The sequence below is a fragment of the Pelmatolapia mariae genome, linkage group LG4 (genome assembly GCF_036321145.2).
Source record: "Pelmatolapia mariae isolate MD_Pm_ZW linkage group LG4, Pm_UMD_F_2, whole genome shotgun sequence".
Lineage (NCBI taxonomy): Eukaryota > Metazoa > Chordata > Actinopteri > Cichliformes > Cichlidae > Pelmatolapia > Pelmatolapia mariae.
In genome coordinates this window covers 24,168,859-24,191,284 of record NC_086230.1, presented here as the reverse complement: position 1 = coordinate 24,191,284, position 22,426 = coordinate 24,168,859, and the positions used below count along the sequence as shown (strand labels likewise).

Below are 22,426 nucleotides of genomic sequence, written 5' to 3'. Positions count from 1 at the left end.
TATCTCCATGTGTAACGCCTGCACTAAACCGGTATTTCCACACCACTACAACGGGGCCTTTTGAAAATGTAGCTGACTCAGTTTCAATGTGAAAACTCCAGGATTGCGTTTTAGTCCGGATGGACTGAAATTTAAAGCTCTGGAAATTATGACACAGACAGCTGCATTTATTCTGGGTCTGGGTCTTATTAGATGAAATTAAGACGAAATTAAGCCAAAAAGCTAAAATTCAAAAGGAAAATATACATTTTCCTTTTGAATTTTAGTATACAGAAACCCCAAGAAGGGAAATGATTAAATGAACCAGAACCTCTACCTAAAAAAGTCCACTTAAGCTGCTTGCATAATGCATATATAAGTTTAAAGATTTTTGTAGACCACTGCAAAAACAGTTCAAGAAAAAAAACTAATTACTTATGGGGGACCATTTGTGTCAGTGTATCAACAAAATCAAGCATCCTTTCTAATATGCTCTACATCCCTGTAACTTTAAATTTAAAGTCACAATGAAAGTATTACCATGTCAGGATCTCTACGTACATTAACTATGAAGTAAAACATTCAACATAGCACAGGTCTGAATACACAAAGTCACAATGACAGACTGTAGATATTACTTGAGAATCTTGCATATAAAATTTTGTACAACACTTCAGACAGGTGAGCTCTCAGAGCCGCATTTTATAAGCTACAGTTTAGTGCTGTCACTACTAGAGTTACGAAATGTACTAACTACATTTTACACGTGTGTATGGATGCAGTCCCATATCTACATATAGAACATATAATTAAAAAATACAAAGCAACTATAAAAAAAAAAAAAAAAAACAGCAACTGGGGTAATAATGCATTATGACATAATGCATTATGTCATTTCAATATTGCTTACAGAGCATAATATCCTGTAAGTACTGTGGCTCATTCCATTAAAAGGTAATTTATGTTTGAATGACAAAATATAATTACTTAAACAGATTGGTGAAGGAACTGCTCAGAAAATATAAGCATATAGTTTCTTGTAAAATATTTGGATAAGCAAGGTTCTCTAGAAAAATAAACAAACTGAAGGTATGTGCCCAAATTTTCCAAATGGTACATGTAATTTTCCATTTCAGAATGTAAAAGTGCATACTATGTTACTGCCTAAATACTGATTATTATAACTAATGTGATATGTACCAGCATACATCCTTCTTTCTATGAGATCATTTCAGAGAACTACAAACCCTTAGTGTGGTAGCTGAGTGAGAGCTTATTTGCAGTTTGCATTGTGGATTTTCCTGTGAACCATTATGTCAGTCCACTATACACTCATCCTGTGGTCCAGTTATGCAAGAACAAAAGCTTATACAAAGGAAGAGAAGCTTGTTAACAAGAAAGGTGAAGCCTATGTGGGTAGAAGAAATGGAGCATGCGGTACCTGAGTTGGGCGTTGCCGGAGAATTAGCCTGGCTGGCCTGCGCCGACACATTGGCCGCATCCACCGCTGTTTTAACTGCGTAAAGGTTCGCTTCCTCCTGAAACTTACCAATATTCTTCTTGTAGCGTATTCTCTTGTTGCCAAACCAATTAGAGACCTGAGGACCAGACAGATGTCATTTGCATTTATTTTATCTGCCGTGCATCTGATCTGTTGGCACCTCCACCCCCCAATTGTTTAGTTATTCAGTCTTATTTTACTTGTATAAAAAAATGAAGGGGTTTTAAAAAATAAAGTACAAACACTGACTAAAATCCTGGATTTAACAACTATATAATCTCTACTCTATACCGGATAACAGTTATGTTGGCAACTCACCTGAGACACAGTGATCCCACACTTCTTGGCAAGTTCCTCCTTGGCTTCCTCACTTGGATAAGGATTAGAAAGGTGGGAGTAGAAATACTCGTTCAGCACCTCCGTAGCTTGCTTGTTAAAGTTACGCCTCTTACGTCTGAGAGAGAGTGAGACCGTGAAAGAGCGAAAGAGAAAGAGAGATAGCAAGATAATGACCAGTATCTTTGGAATGTGCATCTGATAAAACAATCATTTCTAAGTGCTCAGATCATTTCTGCCCACAGGAGGGTAACCAGCCAGTCAACACACAGAGAATAAACATATCAGGTAGACCCACACAGACAGACCTGGCATCAAGGAAGCGTGAGCGCAAAATCATCACAGCCTCACAGGTGCTCTGTTTGAGCTGCATCTGAATGGAGCTGAACTTGCGGTGGATTATGGCCACCATGCGCTCAATCTCCTTGGGAGAGATGGGCCGTGTGCGAGACTGCTCTCTCAGCAGGTTCATTACATGGTTGGTGAACTCACTACAGGCCTGGAACAAAGAGAGAGGAAGGGAGAGAGAGCAGTTGAATACTATTGTCAAAAGAAGGACAAAGCACCTCAGTGCCAGTGAGATAGTTTTGAAGCATCTGCTTTCAGACTAGTCTGAATAACAATATAGCATCTGATAATAGAAATTATTAAACAAATACATTTGTTTAAAACATTTAAATTAGAAACTTTGTTCCTGTTTTAATTCCTGTTTAATTCCTGCACATTTTTTTTCCATGTGGACCTAAAATATATAATTTCCCTATGCACTAGAAAATTAGACTGGGCACTTCTTTTGTCCATCATACTTTTTCTCTATTACACATCACTAGTCTTGTTGAGCAGTTTCACAAATGTATCTTGTTCATCTTACTGTCAAGGGTTGCCAAAATGTTTTACAGTGTACAAGCAAGGAATGTGTCACATATGCATGTTCCCGATGTGCATTCAGCACAAACCTGCTCATACTTCTCCAGCTCGGAATGATATATCTGGCGGATCTGGGCAAGCTTGGCTCTGTAGTCAGAGTGTTCGATGCTGCTGTCGGTGGGGGAGCCTCCGGCTGCTGCTGCAGCTGCAGCCGCTGCAGCTGATCCGCCGCCCTTTTCTGGTCCTGACACACCCTCCGCTAGCAACATATTGTCCAGCCGCATGATCTGAGGATCTGGGGGGTCCTCCTCCTGCACACCTCGTATACTCAGAACTGGAAAAAAGAGAGAGACAATGTGATTTAGGCAGATAAGTTTAGCATTTACCTGTCTGAGAAAACACCTGCTAAACTACTCATCTAGATCTAAGAAAACCTGTTGGTTAAAAAAAAAAAAAAAAAAAAAAACACAAAAAAAGACAGACCATACAATTTTCTAAGCAAAGGTATACTGCTGTGGCTTATAGGAATGCACAGAAAGACAATAAATCACTGCTAAAATTCAAAGAAGTGGAGTACTGTCAAAACCCAGTCACAAGTTTCTCCCCTGAGTCATTGCTATGAATGCCTGACTGAATTCTCAATAAGCCTGAACTTCCTCTAAACCAACAGCAGAGGGCAGTGTGGTCCCTCAGTGGCACACTGCCAGAGATAAGGGCATGAGGCATGGGACCAGTAATAGGAGTGCATGTGCTGTCACTATGAGCCCCAGTGGCCATAAGTATAGTTATCAGTCGCTGCTCTCCACCACTGTATTATACCAGGACCTCTGTCAGCCTGCAGCCATGCTCTCATCTCTCTCTCCCCCTCACACATGTGCACAAACACATACTCCCTTAAAGACACCTTTGTTACAGAAAAGTTTTAACTCCAGACAACCATCTTTTCTTCAGAGCCCGGAGCTTTTAACACTTAACTAAATTCAATTTCACTTGCCCTTTTTTTTGCCTCTCAATCATTCAGCTTCAAAAAGTAAGAGTAGAAACTTGGCACCACAATTTAGTGTCTCGAGCTGAACGTTTACAAACTGTTCAATTTTTTGGGAAAGCTTATACATTATATTAATAACAATGCATGAATTAAAGAATCGTTTTTTATTGCTGTGATTAAAAGACTGAACTAAAAAAAATAGCTCTGAATGCCTATTTGACTTTAAAAGGAAAGAAAAAATTCTGACAGCAATTTTTTCTTTTAATCTTTTGACCATAAATGATAAAAAACCTTAAATTTTCTGTTTCCCATCACTTTAAAGTGAATATTCTGACTGTTGGTCACAGAAATCAAGCCATTTAAGGATGTGAAAAAAAAAATCTAAGGAATTATGATGCCCCCCCCTCCTACTAATAATCTAACACACCTAAGCTTTTGCACAATAGTAAAATAAATACATTTAAGGTCATATTTACATTATGATTGCAAATATTGATTCATAGTCACATATAAAACCAGTAATGTAACCACATTTATGTTGATCTTTGTAACTTGAGACTAAAGGGAATGAAAAAAAAATTGAAAACAGACAAAGTTAACCAGGATTTTAAGGGAGACAGATTCTACGAGTATGGATGATGAGATTAATCCCTGTGGAAACTGAGTGGCATTAGGCACTTGTCTTCCTTAAGGATTATTCTAGTTTGTCAGTGTATCAAAGTTCAAAGGGTTATTGAACTCTCACATTCAGAGCTCTGTCTTATGAGACCTGTGAGTCTTTACTTGGAGTCCTTAAGGGTCGCAATGAAAAACAAGTTTTCCGCAGCTGTGGAGAAGTCAAAGCTAACAAATGACTGGAGCTGTAGTGTAGGGTAACAGATGTGAAGAAATGAGGACAAAAACAGTTTTGCTTAAATTTTCCAAGTGCAATGGAGCAAATGAGTTTTTTTTTCTTTTTCATAACTTCTTTTTGATAAATGAGTCTGTTCCACCATTTTACAAGGCCGTAAGTAGCCAAGTGTCCAACTTTCCCCATTTCCTACCCTTCACTTTTTTCTTTCTTGTTCCTTCTTGCCTTTTTCTTTTCCCTCTGCTTAGGTCTCTTCTCTCTCCAAGGCACATTCCTGCTCTGCTGCTCCCCCATCTCAGGGCTCAGGAATGCAGCAGACCCAGCCGCCTGAACTAATGACCCTGATTCGCCCATCTCTTTCCCTCCTCTTTTTCCTTTCTTTTCTGTAATTCACAAAAGATCTGTACAATTTTTTAGCTATGTGAAGTATATCCAAATTGCATATCAATGGCAAGATCTTTTTTGTATCCAATATATTAATGGTTACGCAATTATTAGAGTGTTGCCTAAGTTTTATGTATGCCGATTATAACTACATAACTATATGTAGTTATGCTTTGTTCTTTACAGCCCATTTACAGAGATGTACAACTGACCTACAGTTAAGAGGGCAACTGTGGCTCTTGAAGCTTCTCACCTCTTTCCCCCTCCCTTTTGCCCCCACTCATTATGGCCCCCCAGCTGTAGCCTAATGCCCTTACATTCCCCTAATTACTCCAATTAAGCTGTGATTATCCAGAATCACACTCATGCACAGTCTAGTGGTCTAGTGGTATTATAGCATCTGTTAAGATGAGTTAAGATACCACGCAGAAGAGAACCATATGACACAGACACATATAAAGATTTTTTAAAGAATAATTTAAAAAGTCCTCGACTCTGAAGCTACCAATACAACTCGTGAAAACTAGAAACAATAAAGAGTCTTCAGGTCTGAAAGCTGGCTGCATATTAGAACCTAAACAGTGTTTCCATTTGATCAAATGTATGCCAATACCCAACCGGGTCTATTACCGAGAAGCTAAAACTCAGCAGTGCTATAAGTAATAATACTTAAATTCACCTTTAAAAAAAAAAAATAGTAAGACTGCTTAAGGCCCATACGCTGCATTCAAAGATCTTAGAAATCACACTATTATGCACACGTTACCAGCCAAGCTGGGCGGTGTGGTATTGAGAGACGAAGCGAGCAACACATACTATGAAATATTCAGGGTATCCAGCTGGGCTTTCACTGCATACATAATCATTCTCATTTCTGCACAGCCAATGTGGAAATGGTGTGCTGTGCAGACAACACAATATATGAAGTGCTGCAGGTAAGGGTGAACAACCTAACCAGTAGTATAGTGCTGTACATTAACTGTAATGCCTTCCACACATAGGCATAGATAAGGCTTAAACGTAATCAGTATATCATTGCTCAGCTCACAGCACAAGCTTTATCCTTGTCTGTCTTTTCCCTCGCTAGCATCCCCTTTTTCACTCCGTCTCCCCAACACACATCCCCTCCCCCCTCCCTTTCAGCGCACCCCCCCTCCCCACACACACACCTCCCCCAGTGCCCCCCCACCCCCCTGTTCTCCATTTCAGTCGAGTTCTCCATGTGAGCCGCAATCCCTCATGCTGTCAGCCCCCCCCCTCCTTCTCCCTCTCTCTGTAGACAGACAGGATTAGCATTTTAATTGCATCAGCTCCCTTGGGTATTCTCAGCCTTTCACTGGGAGAGAGCAAGGGAGCGGGAGAGAGAGGAGGATAGAGAAGGGAAAAAAAGGGGGAAAAAGGTAAGGAGAGAGGGTAGAAGGAGAACCAAGGAGAATTGAAAAAAGGAGTCACAGGAGAAGATATGTGTGCGGGAGAGAAAGAGACAGGGGCCACAAATATACAGAATCCAGAGTACAGACGTGCCAGAGAGCGAGGGAGCCAGAAAAGGGAAAAAAAGATAGGACTGTGAAAACATCAGTTTTTCCTTTCATTATACGGAATTCAGATAAAGAGAATGGCCCATAGAAAGACTTTTTTTTTTTACAATGAAAAAAAATAGCTACATAAATATGCTAATTTGACTTATAAAAATGCAGAAACAAATCTCAGCACCAGCTCTGGTGTTATGATAGGTAAACCCATGTATAAAAGACTAAAACTGACTGCAAGTGATAAAATAGCACCCGCGTAATAGAAATACAGTGAAGGGAAATAAGAAGTGGGGCCAATCTACCTATTAAACTACTCTTTCACTATTTTATCAGATGAAAAATAAACAAAACCTCTGGGAAAAATAAACTTCTTCTTGAACTACGCATGACACCAAACAGCAGCTGAAAACCCTCCAGGTTGAGTGATTCGATTTCCACAAATTATTTATTAAAAAACAACAGTACAGTAAATGCAAGTTTGATGAAACTGAAACAGACTCCTAATTATCTTTTGTTGGATGAGTTTGACTTTCATTCTGCAGAAAAAGAGTGAAATGTACTATTTAAGAGATCAGTTTTCAAACCATGGAATGAAATGCAAACTTTCTATTAATTAAATCCAGATCCATATATGCAATATGTAATATCCCAAGCCTATATGACAAACAGTTACCTGGATGCCAAAAGCAATTTCATTACAAAACCATAGGTTATAATGATTAATGTCAATATTCACACCTAACCTCTTCTGTGTGTGAACCATTTTGATTTACCATGCAATTTTGGTAAAAATATGGGTTGTTCAAAAAGGAAAAAAGAAGACCTGTGTGAACAAAACTGTGCCTTAGGCAGGTTGAAAAATATGGCACTCAAACTGTAAAACTAGCATTAAAAATGAATCACTTCCCTGCTGGGTTTTATGCTAAATGGACGATGTATAAAAAAACAAAACTGAAAAGTGTAGTTTTACACAAAAATATTCAGTTACTCTTCTAAAAAGGGAACGTTTTGTACTATTCAGTAATTTTAAGTTTTTTCAGATACAGGATTAATCCTGTAATCGAGTGAGTTATGTTAAAGTGATGGCATTTTTCCCATTAGGTCATATGTTACACTTACCTCAAATTTCTTCACAACTAAATTCAAATAAACCCACAACAGCCTTGGACAAGACATGGATATGCTTAATGCAACTAGGGCTATATTTGACCAAAGAAAACCAGACTTGACCAAAACTGAACCTACTCCTCAATTAAGTGTGCTCTACCGGATTTATTTACAACAATGTTATTACAATTAATATTTCAGTCTTGGCATTTTATACTGAAGTTGAACTTACCAGTTTGTTTGAAAGTTTACACTTGGCTTTTTGATCATATTAACAAAATTAATCACACCATTGGCTTCTTTGACGAATAGTGAACTGTTTGGATTTAAATCAAATTATTGATTAAGTAAAAGGAATTAACTACATTTGAAGCTAATACAAAGGGCTAGATACAAGTTGTGAAAACATGAAAATGTTAATAAAAACCATTCGTCTCCAAAACAATCAGGTTTTTTAGGAAGCTGAACAACTTAAAGACATAGGCTGTGCATACAACAACCTGTTGTGCTGCCAGCAATGCATAAATAGGTTTTGCTACACTTAATTTATCCTGGTGTGATGGCTACGTAGACCCTATGGCGTAGCCTCGGCAAGTGGCCAATGCCATTGCCAGTAGTGCTGGGCGATATGACGATATATATCGTGTGGACGATAGAAAAGTGTCTATCGTGCCATTTGTCTTCTATCGTTTCTATCGTTTCTAACCCAAATTTCTATAAATTATTACATAAAATATATAATTAACCCTTTACAACCGGTCGGAGCAGGCACACTCCGTTTTACCTAACTATTTTTAAATCCCTATAGAACTGGAACCATGTATGGTAGTGCAATATTTTTTTTTGCATGTGAAACCGGAGGAGTTGTACTTACATCTTATGCCATTAGCTTGTCCTAGGTCACGGTTTCCTTCCACATATAGCTTTGCAAAAATTGCATAAGAAGCACTTGCAGCAACAAAAACATAATATTCCAGAAACACACTTTGCCGATGTTCATAACACTTCCTACGTTGGCATATACGTCAGCGCGAATTATCGCATGTCCGCCATTACCTGCCCGAAACTGGACGTGACGTCATTTTCGCGAAAGGGCCTTATAAGCCTATGTTGATGTTTTTAAAAGTCATGTTTGACTTTATGCTTTTCTGTATCATTTCTGGGATGCTTAGAACTCAAATTACACTGTTGGAAATATTATAATGCATCAAAATAAACTATTTATTTTCATTTTTCCTGTAGTATATAAAAATTAGTGTATCTCAAAAATAAAACTATGAAGACACTCAAAATAAATTTCTCGTGGTTGGAAACTTTTGTATTTACAGTTTTGAGGGATACACCTCTTAAATTTTTTTAACTAAAAATATATGTAAAAAACAAAAACTGATTTTCAATTTTTTTTGTAGTTTATTGCACTACAAGTTCTTCCAATTTATGTAGTTACTATGGACCTAATGCATACATATGCATACATATTATTAAAATTTGGGCTATAACGGTTGTATTGATGTATAGCAACTTGAAATGCTCCCACAAATGGCACTACAGCATGTAAAAACATAAAGATAAGCTCTGGCAGACTTGGTTCTATGGTAGGTCTTAAAGGGTTAAATAACCTGTGGCAAATATATTAGTGTTGTCTTCTCAATATACATGCTCTTAACTTTATGCAAGAGAAAATAAAGTATAAAAAAATGATATTTTTCGCAAAGAAACTCCGTCTTGTGGTTTGCGAGCTGGTGCTGCTGTACGTGCACCCGGATTTGCGACATACTTTACGGTAACTCAAAACAAAGACTGCACCCTCTCCACTCGCTGTTTACAGACTGCATACTTTCTAGATGACCACAGGTCAGGTGGTATATCGTGATATATATCGTTATTGTGATATAAAATAATTCATATCGTGATAAATATTTTTTCCATATCGCCCAGCACTAATTGCCAGTATTTGTACCTGTGCAAACTGCGGACGCGGTGAGTATAGTTACATTTCCAGGGAAGTGAAGTCAGGTTACAGTTGCGACATACCTACACTTTTCTACACATTTTACACAGGAGTATAAATCCTTTCTTTACCTCACCCATTCAGACCCAAAGTTTAGCTATTAAAAATAGGTAAATGCTAGCAGGTACGGCCTGGCTTTCCAAACATTAAACCTGAACTCCGATTGTTTTTTTAACTAAGAGATTTAAATTAGAGAAATGGTGATTTCAGTTTGTTCAATCAACTAAGTGTATGCAACCCGCAGATATGTTTCTGTGTGGGTGATAAGAAAAGAGAAAAGAAAAAAAAAGAGAGAGAGATATACAAACTACATTTTAAAACCATTGAAGTGAGAAATATAATACAGAATAATATGAGGTTTTCTTCAATAATGAATGACAGGTTTTCTTCTGTTACTCTAACAGCTGGCACAAAGTTTAAGTTTAAGTTTTTATGGAATGAAAAATCCATTTTTAAAAATCTTTTTAGATTTTAAAAGAAGAAGAAGAAAAAAAAGAAAAAGCTTTCTGCAAGAAGCCCCTAGTAAAACTGTGGTTGCAACTTTTACAGACTGACCAGGGTGCTCCTTCGGACATGAAAATGACACGTTCAGATGCCATCAGATTAATAGAAAGGAGTGCATGTCTGAATGGGGCTTTAATGAGCCCAATCCATATGTCCATTTATACTTTAAGCAGCTCACACTAATCAGCATCTGTTTGGGTAGTTTACAAGAGTCCTGTAGCACACAGCCCCCCACACTGACACAAACACACACTGAGAGGTAAGCATTTAAAGTAAACACTGTGGTTTTACTAAGGTGTGAATTGGAGAATTCACACCTTTAGCAAACAACACTTCAGTCCAACACATCATCAATCAGCCCTTAATTAACTAAACAGAGAGGCTTGGACAAGGACAACAACAAACACAACACAAACACTGAAGGATATCAATTGTGTTGTCCCTTAATGAAAGATCAACAATGCTTTTCTTTCTCTAAAATCTATATTTGTATTTTAGGTAAATAATGAAGTTAATTTCCGTGACAACAATTACAAAAGTAAAACAAAAATATTTTATATTGTATATATCTTAATCTGAAATATCAACTATCAGAGCTGGACAATGTAACAAATTTGAATGTAATCAATGTTATGGCTTCCAACGACTATGAAGACAAGAAAATTGGGACTAACTATTGCTTTTTTTGGCTTTTCAACACAATGCACTCATTTTGTTTTGAGTTATTAATCAAGCACAAGCCTTTCCTGGTACATTTTAGTTCCTATCCAAAAATCCAATGATTATGAAGAGATCAAAAAGATCTATTTAGAAGAAGGAAAAAAAATCTGCAAGGTTTCTACAGATGAATCTGTGGATCATTAACTGTTGTCTGTAATTGCTTTGGTCTCCAGATTTCCATGTTTTACTCTAATTTCAACACTGTCCAAATGAGTTATTAATTGGCCATCTCCCTACCAGCATAAAGGTCAAGGAATCCCTGCAAAAATCACTCTTTTTTTCAACACACAATAAATTTGTTTATTTGTTAAAACAATTGATAATCATGTAAACTAACTAAGATTACAACTATTCACCAACTTTTGGCATAACAGAGCAGTCATGCTTAGAGATCCAGAGATAAATCTTCAGTCCTTCAAATGTTTGCATGCTGAACAGCTGAAATAATCGAAATTTTTGAGGTCAGTCTGGTTTGTTACCCAACTATCACCACAAAACATTGTTTATTGTACATATTTAAGATTTCAGGGGGAGGGCTGTGCGTTCCATCTCTACTTTAAGCTTATGCTGATAACACATACATTAAACAAGCAGACTGTGAGATGCAGTAGGTATACAGGTATTTTCTCACAGCTGGTCATCTGACAAAGCGTGAATTAAACTTCCGCACAGTTTGTAACCAAACACTGAGCTGTTATAGGAATGAATAATACAAGATGTTTTTCTAGACAACATTTTATTGGCAATAAGGTACAATACCTAAAATCTGTAATGTTTAAAGTGCATATTAAGCACAAGCGAGCAGCTGTAATTACATCTCTAATATATCCTGAGTCCAATGCATTTCTGCACATAACAAAAGACAGACATGGAAGAAAAAATTTCTAAATGTCACAGGAGGAAGAGGAGGATGACGAAGAGCACCTAAGCAGGAGGCTTGTTATAGCACTGCTAGGATCTTTCCCCAGTCAACTCTCATCAGGCCAGCTGCCTCCTGTGCTCATTAGCACAGACTCTTAAGGAGCTCCTAAAGACTTTGTGAAAAATGAACGCTCATTTGAGAGGTCGTTAATTTGCACTGTTATGCAAATTAGGTGGCAATTAAGCGATAGATCAGAAGAGCAGTGCCCATTTATAACAAGTGAACAAGCATTATGACACAGTCAGATGGTGCTAGAGCGAAGTGAGGCTACATGGTTAGTCTGAACAGGTTCAAAGTTCCACCCTTGTGAGGAACAAAACCACTGTACCTATAATATGTTTGGCTGGTCACGATAAGAATATAGCAATGGGTTTTACAGCACTATCGATTGAGTCTGTTAACCTGCACGCACAAAGATTAGTCTACATTACAACCTGATACTGAAGCTCATACCAATCACGTTCCCAGAATATGGCTTTAATATACATTAACCAACAGTGGTACAATAACTACCTACACTAATGAAGGCAGCAACCCAATGCATATTGCTAATCTAGGGTGGAACGCATACCCCCTCCCTCTACCAGCCCTGATGTTTCTATTTCTCCTCTGCATTTATGACATGGTGTGAAATATACAAACATACTGTCTGGGACAGCAATGAGCACTGCTGCAGAGGGGTGGAAGGCACCCATCAATTGTAATTAATTGTTAATTAGTCAGGATTAGGAACTGGGCTCCGACACTCTCCCACCCCACCACCACCAAACTAGTGCAATCCAGCTGAGACCACATTTACATATCTTTAATTAAAGAGATGCCGGCTTCCTTTAAGAGCAAACCCTAAAAGAAAAGTAAGGCGCAGGCATGCTGAGAGGGAGGGCAGATGAGAGGTAGGAGACTTCCCTGTTAATGATCCTCAACAAACACTGATGGGTTACCTTGTTTGGCATAAAACTGATTCTGGGAACTAGCAAGGCCTGTTACCAAAATGTAAGTAATTACAACTGTTTCGTTTCAGTAGCAGTTCTACCGGTTATCTCGCTTCTAACAAAAACAAACTAAACATAGTAGTCTTAACAGCGAAGCATTTGGCGAAATGCTTGATCTGTGTTGTCCAATGGTCTCAACTTTTCCAATAAACCCACTGTTATGGCCATAATGTGAAAATTGTGTTATTAAAACAAAACAACAAAGCACACTCAACCCAGAAAAAAGGGGTACATCCACTAGAGAAAATTCTCATTTCCAGCAAAGAGAAACCACTCCCATTGGTGACAACTCTGTCAGAAGGGCCTTCAGGGGGGGAAAAAAAAAGAAAAGAAAACATACACTGAGAAGTCCATTGGCCCGCACACCATTAGGCCTCTGCTGAAGGTTGGAGAGCTCTGACTCCCCAGTTAGAGTTAGGCTATGTGCGTGTGGGGTGGGGGTGTCTGTCAGGGCCAGGGGTCTGTGTGATATTAGCCGTCTGCCAATCTGGCTTGGGGAATGGACACCAAGTAATTACTCCTTCTCTTACTGCCTCATCAATCTCCTTGTATCGCTCCTGCACCCCCTCAACACACACCCTTATCTTTTTTCATCCTTTTCTGCAAATGAGCCAGGCAAAGAAAAAAAACAATTGAGTGGCAGGACAACACAAATCAAAGCAGATTCCTGAAAAGCCCATCTAATAGTCCTGTACTAATGCATAGTGAATGTAACTATGAAACAGACTTTTTAAAAGAGCAATCAGTGATTTTTTTTGATCAAGTGAGAAAGAAGTTTGTTCACCTATTCTCTTTTCAGATTGCACAGATGATAAAACTGAAAATGTAGATTTGGTAGTTTCATCTACATTACATTTTAGTCACAATCAATTTCTTATCTTCTTAATGCTTTTGAGTTTAAAAGATTGTATGCTTCTCCTCATAAAAAATAATGAAATGCTTCCCTCAGGTTTCTAACAACACATAAAATGTTATGGCTGTTCAAAAATGGGCTCTCTGAAAACTAATAATAATTAAGTCTCTTTAATGAGGCATGGTATTCACTAGACTTTGAAGAACTGTACTCAGTCTGTAGAATACAAACATATAAATCATTCATGTGGTTCTAAAAGGGATTTTCCTTTACAAAATATGGGAATATTACCAACTTGATTACACCACTGTGTGACATTTTGTTGTTAGATTTTATGCATGGCCAGGTCCAAAACAAAAAGTTTTTAAAATTAAAGTTAGATTTCTCAAGTTTATAAGGTGTTTAGCCCGGTGGCAAATAAACGTGTAACAACTATGTGCGACATTTACTCGTGTCGTTTTAGTGTTTTTACAACAACAACAAACAGGTCGTAATTCACTTAATATGTCAGTGGGTCCATTTGGATTGTGAAATGACATTGTAATGCAAAGAGGTACCTTGAATAATGCAAATAAACTGAAGGTAATAATTTAATTAATGAACTCATTAAGGACTCCAGCCCGATGACTGACTGAGGCATCAGAATAGAAGTTAACACAACCTAGTAGTACAAAGACAATACGCGCTGCACTGGTGTGTCATTATAAGTTATAGGTAAAAGATAAGGCATGAACTACTTTAACCATTTATTAAATACCTTAAGTGCTATGGAAACAACCATCAAAACAAACATATTTTCTCTAAATAAGCCCCATAATTATAAACATGGGCATGAGTTATAAAATGCCTGAAAATTAAGACTCTTCTATTCTAAAAACGGAGTGACTGAAAAGTCTTTTTTTTTTTTTTTAATGTGCAGGAAAATAGATTGGAAATGTGGCAGAGCCAAACACCAATTAACCGGTTCCCATAACACATTGTTTGAATACTGGCACAACTGGGCACGTACCAGAGTAACCGGCTCAGGTTAGCATCACACTGGCTAATAAACTTGATGTTAAATCCTTTTTGTTGTTGTTGCTGAAAGGATTGATGGCCCATAAGATTTGATAATAGATACATGCATATGATTCACATCAATTAGGGGCAACAATTAGTGGCCAGCGATTTCAGTCTTAGCCAGGTAGGATGGTAGTTAGCTGTTTATAAATGGTGGCAAACTAACTCATGGCACTATGCCACAGAGTTGTTTATCAGACAGCTTATCAACAAGAGTGGCAAGTGTTGGGGTGTGAACTTGTCCAAGTGAGTGGGAGGAGGGAGAGGCTCATTATACCACTGTGTTGTCTCCAAGCCTAAAAACTATACAGCTCAAATTTCACTTGAAACTCTATTTTTGTTTTCATTTAAAACATTTCCAAAAATAAACAACGGTGAATGTTCATGCTTGAAAAACAGGGACTTGAGAAGGTTATCAAAACAGAGTGAGTGACAGATTCACTGTTGTCATGTGTAAAGCACAAGGAATGCATAAAAGTGAGGAGAAATGCCTGAAACATGCCCGAACTGAATTTAAAAAAAAAGAAAAAGAAAAAGAAAAAAAAACTTCTGAGAGTGAACTGCAGTAGCTTGTGAGAGATTTTGGCATAAGCTGTCCCATTGCACCAAGAGCTATTTTTACAGCAAATACCCATGAGAGCAAGGGGGAACAGAACTGAGTTGAAGCAAAGCCACTGGTTCTCAACTTTGATAATTTCTAGTCTCTTTCCAAGTGCTTTAATTTCTTTTTTTTTTTTTAAGTGTATCTTTAAAAAAGTATTAACAAGAATCAAATTTCACACAGACGGAGGTCATGTTTAATGTGAGAGCTCTGGACAACGCATGCACTGTTGAAAATGAGGGGTGTTTTGGGGTGGTGGCGGTGGGAGGGTGGGGGATACTGGCATTTGCGCAGAACATTTCCTTTACAATGAAAACAATCTAACCAACTGCAGCACTCAAAGGAATTCACCTCCCATCCCCCATGCCCCACCTCCCCTCCTCCACCACCACCATTACATTACCATATCAAAGCCCCGAGTTCAGAGCAAGTCTTCTCTTTCAAGAATGGGAGCGAGGCAGAGAGCGGGAGGGGGAGAGGACAAGACCGAGGCAGTAGGAGTAGACCCAAGACTGAGTTCGCTTTTATCCCTCTTTGGTGTGCGAGTATATGTGCAAGGGAGACAGAGTGTGTATACGGGTGTGCCAGCTCAAGTCTATGTTTGTTAGCAAGAAAACACTGTAGAAAAATCAGTGGAGATACTAAAGGACTACTGACTGAGTCTTTCACAAGCTGCAATGAAGAGAAGTCAATTCACATTCCAGAGGCAGACAATGGGGCCTACAGGGGGTCTGAGTAGCAGTGAAATGCCAAAGCAGGTACACAGTGCAGTTAGGAGGGCACTTTGTGGCAGATGGCCAGCAGAGTACAGGCAAAGCCACAGATCTCTATATCTCTTTGCTGCCATATTCACCTCAAGCATTAATCTACTGTTAACCTACCCTTATTCCTTGGTCTGTTTTTCTGCTCAGCTTACTGTACAAGTACTCACAGACCCTCTCTGTAGTTTGCTGGGAGACTAAATGTGAAAATCAAAGTGAATGGCATTAGGGTAAATAAGACCACTGGTTGCCTGGGAAACAGTGTACCCTGCCCCACTCACTCAAGCCTAGCCTTTACTTTTCTCCAATCACTGGAGAGCAATAATACATTATTGACAGAGGGCCACAACAGGCAGCAGTGCAGCATTTTCAAATTGTATTTGAACAACAGAGGCTTACAGTTAAAAGATACACAAAGACAGAGACAGAGAGAAAAGCATGCAGAACACACGAAGGGAGAGAAACTGACAGAGGGAGTCAGGGGGAGAAGATTCAAAAACCCACACCATTCAAACTAACATAACCATCAATCTGCCATCCATCCCTGGCCTCCTCCTTTGAACGACACTAAAATCTGTCAGATAGCTGACTGGAATAGCTAACAAGATGAGAATAAGCAGCGTGTTTACTTTGAATACACATATACGTAGGTAATAATTTGCATCAGATTATGTATATTTTAAAGTCAGCATTATTTGTTAAGATGGTGTCACAGTAGTAGCTTTTTAATGTTGTGTTTGGGTAAGGGTACTGCATTTATATGCATAGCAATTTATTCCAAATATACAATTACCCTACACTGTGTAGTGTAGCAGTTTTTATATAGTGGTGTAGAGAAGAAAATCTTTGTACTGAAACGGCATAACAATTTGACTGTAAAGCAATAACCCCTGTGAAGTTTTTCATATCTGCCGGCTTCTGAACAGCTGTGCATAAGCTTTCTATCTGGAACAGGTTTGATTATTTAAACGCAATATGGTGGTTTGTACTAGTAGTAGTTGTAGGTGTTTCCCATGCCTTAATATAACAAATATTGTTGACATCAAATCAACTGAGACCATTTTTTTTTTTGTCCCAAATGTTCATCATCTGGGAACTTACCAAAATGTAAAACTGTGACTGTGTTGCCACAGGTGAAAAGTGGTAACCAAGTTACAGTCCAATAAGTAAGATAACAGTTGTTAGCATGTTCTGCAAAAGATTCTGCAGGACTCAAGTTTCAAAGGCACTAATCCACTAAGAATAGTTTCAGCTGGTTAGAGCAAAGTCTGGACGGTAGCCAAAAATAGGTTGAAGAAACTGTAAATACAAGGCCGGAACATACAACACTAAAGCACACATAACACACACACACAATGTGTGTTTAATGCCTGACAATAAATACTATCAATACAGTTGTGTGTGGCACCATTATAACGATAACTTGGTGCTGGGGAATCTGAAAAAGAAGCACTATATCTCAACACTATGCTACAATTTGTGCAGAGTGGAGAACACAGTATGGAGTGAAGTAGAAACTTACCCGTCTTCTCTTTGATCTCACAGAGAACACTGAAGAGGGCTGGCTTCATTCTGTGACAGTTCAGGGCATGCTTCCTGTAAAAGAGAAGAGGGAATAAGAGGGGGAGAGAGCGAGGAGGATTACAATAAACAGACCTCCATCTCAAGTCATTCCATGTCCTCCTCTATAAAACAGGTAGAGGAGCTGTATGTATTATGAATAGAGCATTTCAAGAATGCCGTGCAACTCAGTGGGACAGAGTCATATTGTTTAAAGGCATTTTCAGTAGCCAAATGCCTTTGTCGGTGCAAAAAACATTCTTGATGCATCAATCCGAACTAGCAAGAGTAATGTTGTCATTTGAATGCTTTGCACTATGGGGCAGGTAATGATGCCAAACCTCAAGGTCATCATTACTGAGCACCAGATTTCAGAGTTAATACACACTAATCTAATTTCTTCCTCTTAGAGAAATACTTGTTCCATGATAGTAGACAGTGAGTTGATAGAGATGACTAGGATTAAGATGCAATTTTAATTTAATCAGAAGCATTCTCTTTATTGCCAGACAGGCTAACGGCAATTAAATGAGATAAGGCAAAACTTCTACACTTCAATGTAATCAAATAATCACAACACCTCAGCAACAGAATTTCCTGCCAAAAAACATCCATGCACCCACACACACACCCATACAGCTCATTAAAAACTGCAAGGATGGAGTAAAGCCCTGATCCTACTACGACCCTAAATGACTTTACACCATTGTCTCATATCTAAACTCTTTTACTGGCAGTGTACAATTAGTGTACAGAAAGAGTGAGTCTGTTAGTTGCTGAGCGAATATGGAGCTATAGTTCAAAAGTTTGTATTCTTTTCCCCACGCATCTGTAATTAACAAAAACATGTTAATTACAGTAAGCATGCAATAGACTACTGTGCCCTGTTAATCAAGTTGAGATGGTCATGGAGGTGTTCTTAATGCCCCCCTCAGTGCTCTTGCAATATTTAATTATCTTGGAATAATGGCTATAAATTTGTGCACCCTGTGTATTTTTAATGATTTGCCCTATAAATTAATAAATTCATTTGGATGTGTTCAATGGGGAGTTCCACAAATCACCACAGTTACCATTTATAGTAAAAATGGGTTTAAATAGCAACAATGTTGATATGCAATTACATGAGCAATATACAGTTAATTTAGATGATAAACAGCAAAGTCAACATGAAGTCTGTTACTAATGAGAATGAATTATGATCCTCCTTATAATAAAGAAATAAAGCATTTCTTTCCATACAACATCACTGATGACACATTCAAAACAACCACATATGAATATGATTTGGCTACACCTGACCTCAACACCAATTCCAGTTGTGAATCTTCACTGCAGTATTAATGAGGGGACTAGAAAATAGTGCACCCACTGTGCAAGCTGTTATATGTGTAAGGTATGTGTCTAGCACTAAATGTGTAATTTTATCCACCAATTCAGTCACTGCTGGATTTGAGTTGGGGGGAGGGCTGCCTTCAGCATGGTGGGTATGAGCACGAGGGGGAGAAGGGGGTGCTCATGCGGTCCTGTACTGACCTGTGCTGGAAGTTGAGTGGCAGGCCACCCCCTGCCATGCCCCCCCCTGCTCTCCCTCCCTCTGTGGGGTCGTCTGATCCACCCCAATGCGCCGGCGATTCCTCTGGCCAGTATCTGAACATATGGCGACAGGGTGAGAGGATGAGGGTGGATGGTGCGCAGGAAGTGTACTCTGCAACACCGAGTTCTTGCACTGCCCTGGCCACTCCCCATCCCAACACACTGCCACCCTGCATGACAGGGACGTCATGATCACATGCGAGCCCCCTCAGTAATTAGTGGATCATAACTGAAGGAATGATAGATGTGTGGGTGGCAAACTTTTTCAAAGTTAAGAATTATGTTGATAACAGCCATGGCATCTGCTTTGTATTAACAAATCTATGTGTATCAACATGGTCTGTGTTAGCCTGAATCTGATTATGTTTTAGTCTGTTACGTGAGATGTAAAATAGAAAACAGCCAAACAAATACAGACTAACTGCAAGCAAGACTGTCAGTTAATGCTGAGCATACGGTTCTGAAGGTGTTTTATCCTCAGAATCCCCTTATATACGCCAGACTGCTATTAGCAGGAGTTTAGATCAATACAAGCACACAGGCAGGGACACCTCTGGCACTTCCGCAAGCAGCCACACCTTTAATTTATTTTTCAGAAAACACTGTTAACACCTCAAAATAATTGTGTTACATGATTTCTAACACTATATTTGGCCTTTTAAATACAAATACTCATTTTAGACATTATCTTACAGAGAATGACTCAACCTTTTTAAAATTTCAACAAAAATTCTAAGTTGAAGAAACAAAGTGGGAAGGGAAAAAAATGAAACCTTAAAAAGGAAAAACGAATTTAAAAATGTTTGAATTAATGAAGTGAAGCCCAATTAAGTCTTCAAACTTTTAGTGAAGAAAGGTAATATCCCAATGATCATAGGCTGCCAGTACAGCATCATCCCTCCCCCTCACCACCATCTCATTAATAGAAACTCGATTTGCGGACAGCTGCACTCGCGTACACATTATAGGAGAATTGATTGCACCCAGCACACAATGAAAAGGATGAACACCAGGGAGGGAGGGAGTGAAAGAGGAGTGAATTAATTAAGAGAACCAGGTGGTCAAATGTTGGGTGGAAAATCACTAGCTAATGACACATCACACTGTGGCCACAGTGTTGCAGTGGACGATTGCCTATTGTTGAAATACTGACGCTTCTTTTGAAACTGACCTTGTGCTCCTCAAGCCACATGGCAAATGAGTGTGGGTCAGTCACTCAGTGCAACGCACCCTTTCTATAGGAATCATGCTTAAAAAGATACCTCTAACACAAACATCATTTGATGCATCATTTCAATGAGTAATTGCTGTCACAGACGGCACTTGGCTAGTCTGTAAAATTGACTAATCCTTTACCTTAATTTATCCACTCATTTGCACTTCAATGCCCAATTTTACTGACACTAATTTGATGTAAACAACATTTCAGATACATACTGATAATTATTCTGATCTAATTTAGCATAGTAATGTTTAAAATGCACAAAAGATTTGGCATCATAACCAGAAGACATTACACTTAACTATGGCAACTTGCAAAAAAATCCACCATCTTAAAAAGCATTTTTACTTCTTGATAATTCTGCGCCATCGATTCATAAATTTTCCTAAGATCCAGTGGGCAGAGGGTTTTTATATATAAACATATAAAGTTATTACAAAGTATATTTCAAGTTATTTTAAAACAAATTTTCCATACAACGAAAGTACAGGTAAGGCTGCACCAAAGTGTCTATGTGTGCGTTTTAAACGGCAACGACTGACCCAGAAATGGGGTAGTTCTTAAATCTGATACTTCATTGATTACCCAGTTAAGATTAACGATAGCCCCCTAACGTTATTTTAACCATATGGGCATGTATACAAACTACAGTTTGAAAAAACAAAACAAAAAAGCCAATCTGAAGTAACAAAGAGCTTCTAACAAACTACAACACTGTAATGAGACTATTCGAGAGATATTCTAAATGTACTTTAACGTTACTGCTTTAGCTGCAAAATACACTGTAACGTGAAGTTGCATTAATGTTGCAATTACGCATTACCTTACGTGAATGTTTCACACAAACACATTAACCCAAAAACGAAGACATACAACTCACTTTAGCTTAGCTATCATGTGTGGAAAATGGCTCTTCGGTTGTCTTACCTGGCCTGTGCTTCGTCCAGGCTTTCGTCAGTGATGGCCATTATTTGCTGTAGGATATCCCCTATGTCTTGTTGAGGCTGACCGAGGGACTGTTGTTTTCTGACCGAGTCTGGGTCACCAACATCGGCTTGTGCTAGTCCACCTAGTCCGGTGAGACCCGTCATCATCCTGGTCTGGTCATCCATACTTTCAAAGGAAACTCGCCGTTTTCCTCCGTCGAAGAATACACACAAATAGCTAGCCTATTAGCTAGCCAGCAAAGTATTTTCTACGACAAATCATACAACACCGCTTACGGTACCGACAGTGACGATCAGCAAATAATTGGGGGCTGTTGTCATAAAACAGACTATACAAATACCCTTTACATTCGTTTGTCTTTTCCCCCCTCCAGTCAATAAACGCGGCCAGGCTAAAGTTAGCTAACCACCGACTGAAAAGCAGCTAGGTTAGTAGCTGTAGCCCAGCAGAAAAGCAGCAGCAGGGACACACATGCACAGACTGTGTGAGCTTGCCAACAGCGTCTCGCACATTGTCGGAAAAAATGTAAAGCGAAAAAATAAAAGCACGGACGGACACGCGGGTATTAAAAATAAAATCCACCAATTCAAGAAAAAACAAAACGGGATTAATAGAGTTTCAGATCGTGTAGCTCCAATCCGAAATCTCCTATCAAAACAGACTACGGTTTGCCATTGTTGTTGATGTCGCGCGAGTACGTGGGATGTTCTTATCTGCGCGAGTGGTGTGAGTCGCCTTGACCATTAAACTCATAGCACCACAGAGTGCGAGCTAGCGGGTGGGTCCATTAGCAGCCCATATAGTACAACAGGAACGAAAGCTAATGATATAGATAACCTCACTACACTGCCACATTACATTCAAAGCACATGCTTCCAGATACTAGAACTGGATTATTCCTTCAGGTGACCAAGCTCATCTCGTGCACGACCTTTACAAATTGATAGCCCCTTACGTCACCAGAACTGCTTGTTCTATTGTAATTGGTTAAAGCTTTTTTCCTCCCTCGCTGATATCGGGTAAAATCACACACATTTAAATGTCAGGGATGGCGTATTGATATAAAACAAATAAATAAGGTGTTACCGCCTCAGTGACTGTGCCATGTTATATTTGTTGAACCAAGTGCAAAG

The 22,426-nt window shown here is 38.8% G+C and overlaps 1 protein-coding gene across 4 annotated transcripts in view; it reads right to left on the bottom strand.

Annotated features, from left to right (window-relative positions):
- The window catches only part of pbx4 (pre-B-cell leukemia transcription factor 4), a 28,303-nt gene extending 6,148 nt beyond the window's left edge, over positions 1-22,155 (bottom strand). Inside the window, exons 1-7 of one of the 4 annotated variants that reach the window (XM_063472067.1) lie at positions 21,273-22,155; positions 19,064-19,177; positions 17,490-17,563; positions 2,773-3,017; positions 2,125-2,315; positions 1,799-1,934; positions 1,421-1,577 (exon numbers count right to left, since the gene is read on the bottom strand). In XM_063472067.1, the coding sequence (XP_063328137.1) occupies positions 1,421-1,577; positions 1,799-1,934; positions 2,125-2,315; positions 2,773-3,017; positions 17,490-17,563; positions 19,064-19,177; positions 21,273-21,457 (1,102 nt within the window). In that variant the 5' untranslated portion in view covers positions 21,458-22,155. The remainder of the gene's footprint in view (positions 1-1,420; positions 1,578-1,798; positions 1,935-2,124; positions 2,316-2,772; positions 3,018-17,489; positions 17,564-19,063; positions 19,178-21,272) is intronic. The other 3 variants (XM_063472065.1, XM_063472068.1, XM_063472066.1) reach the window with 3 other exon arrangements.
- Between the last annotated feature and the right edge of the window lie 271 nt (positions 22,156-22,426).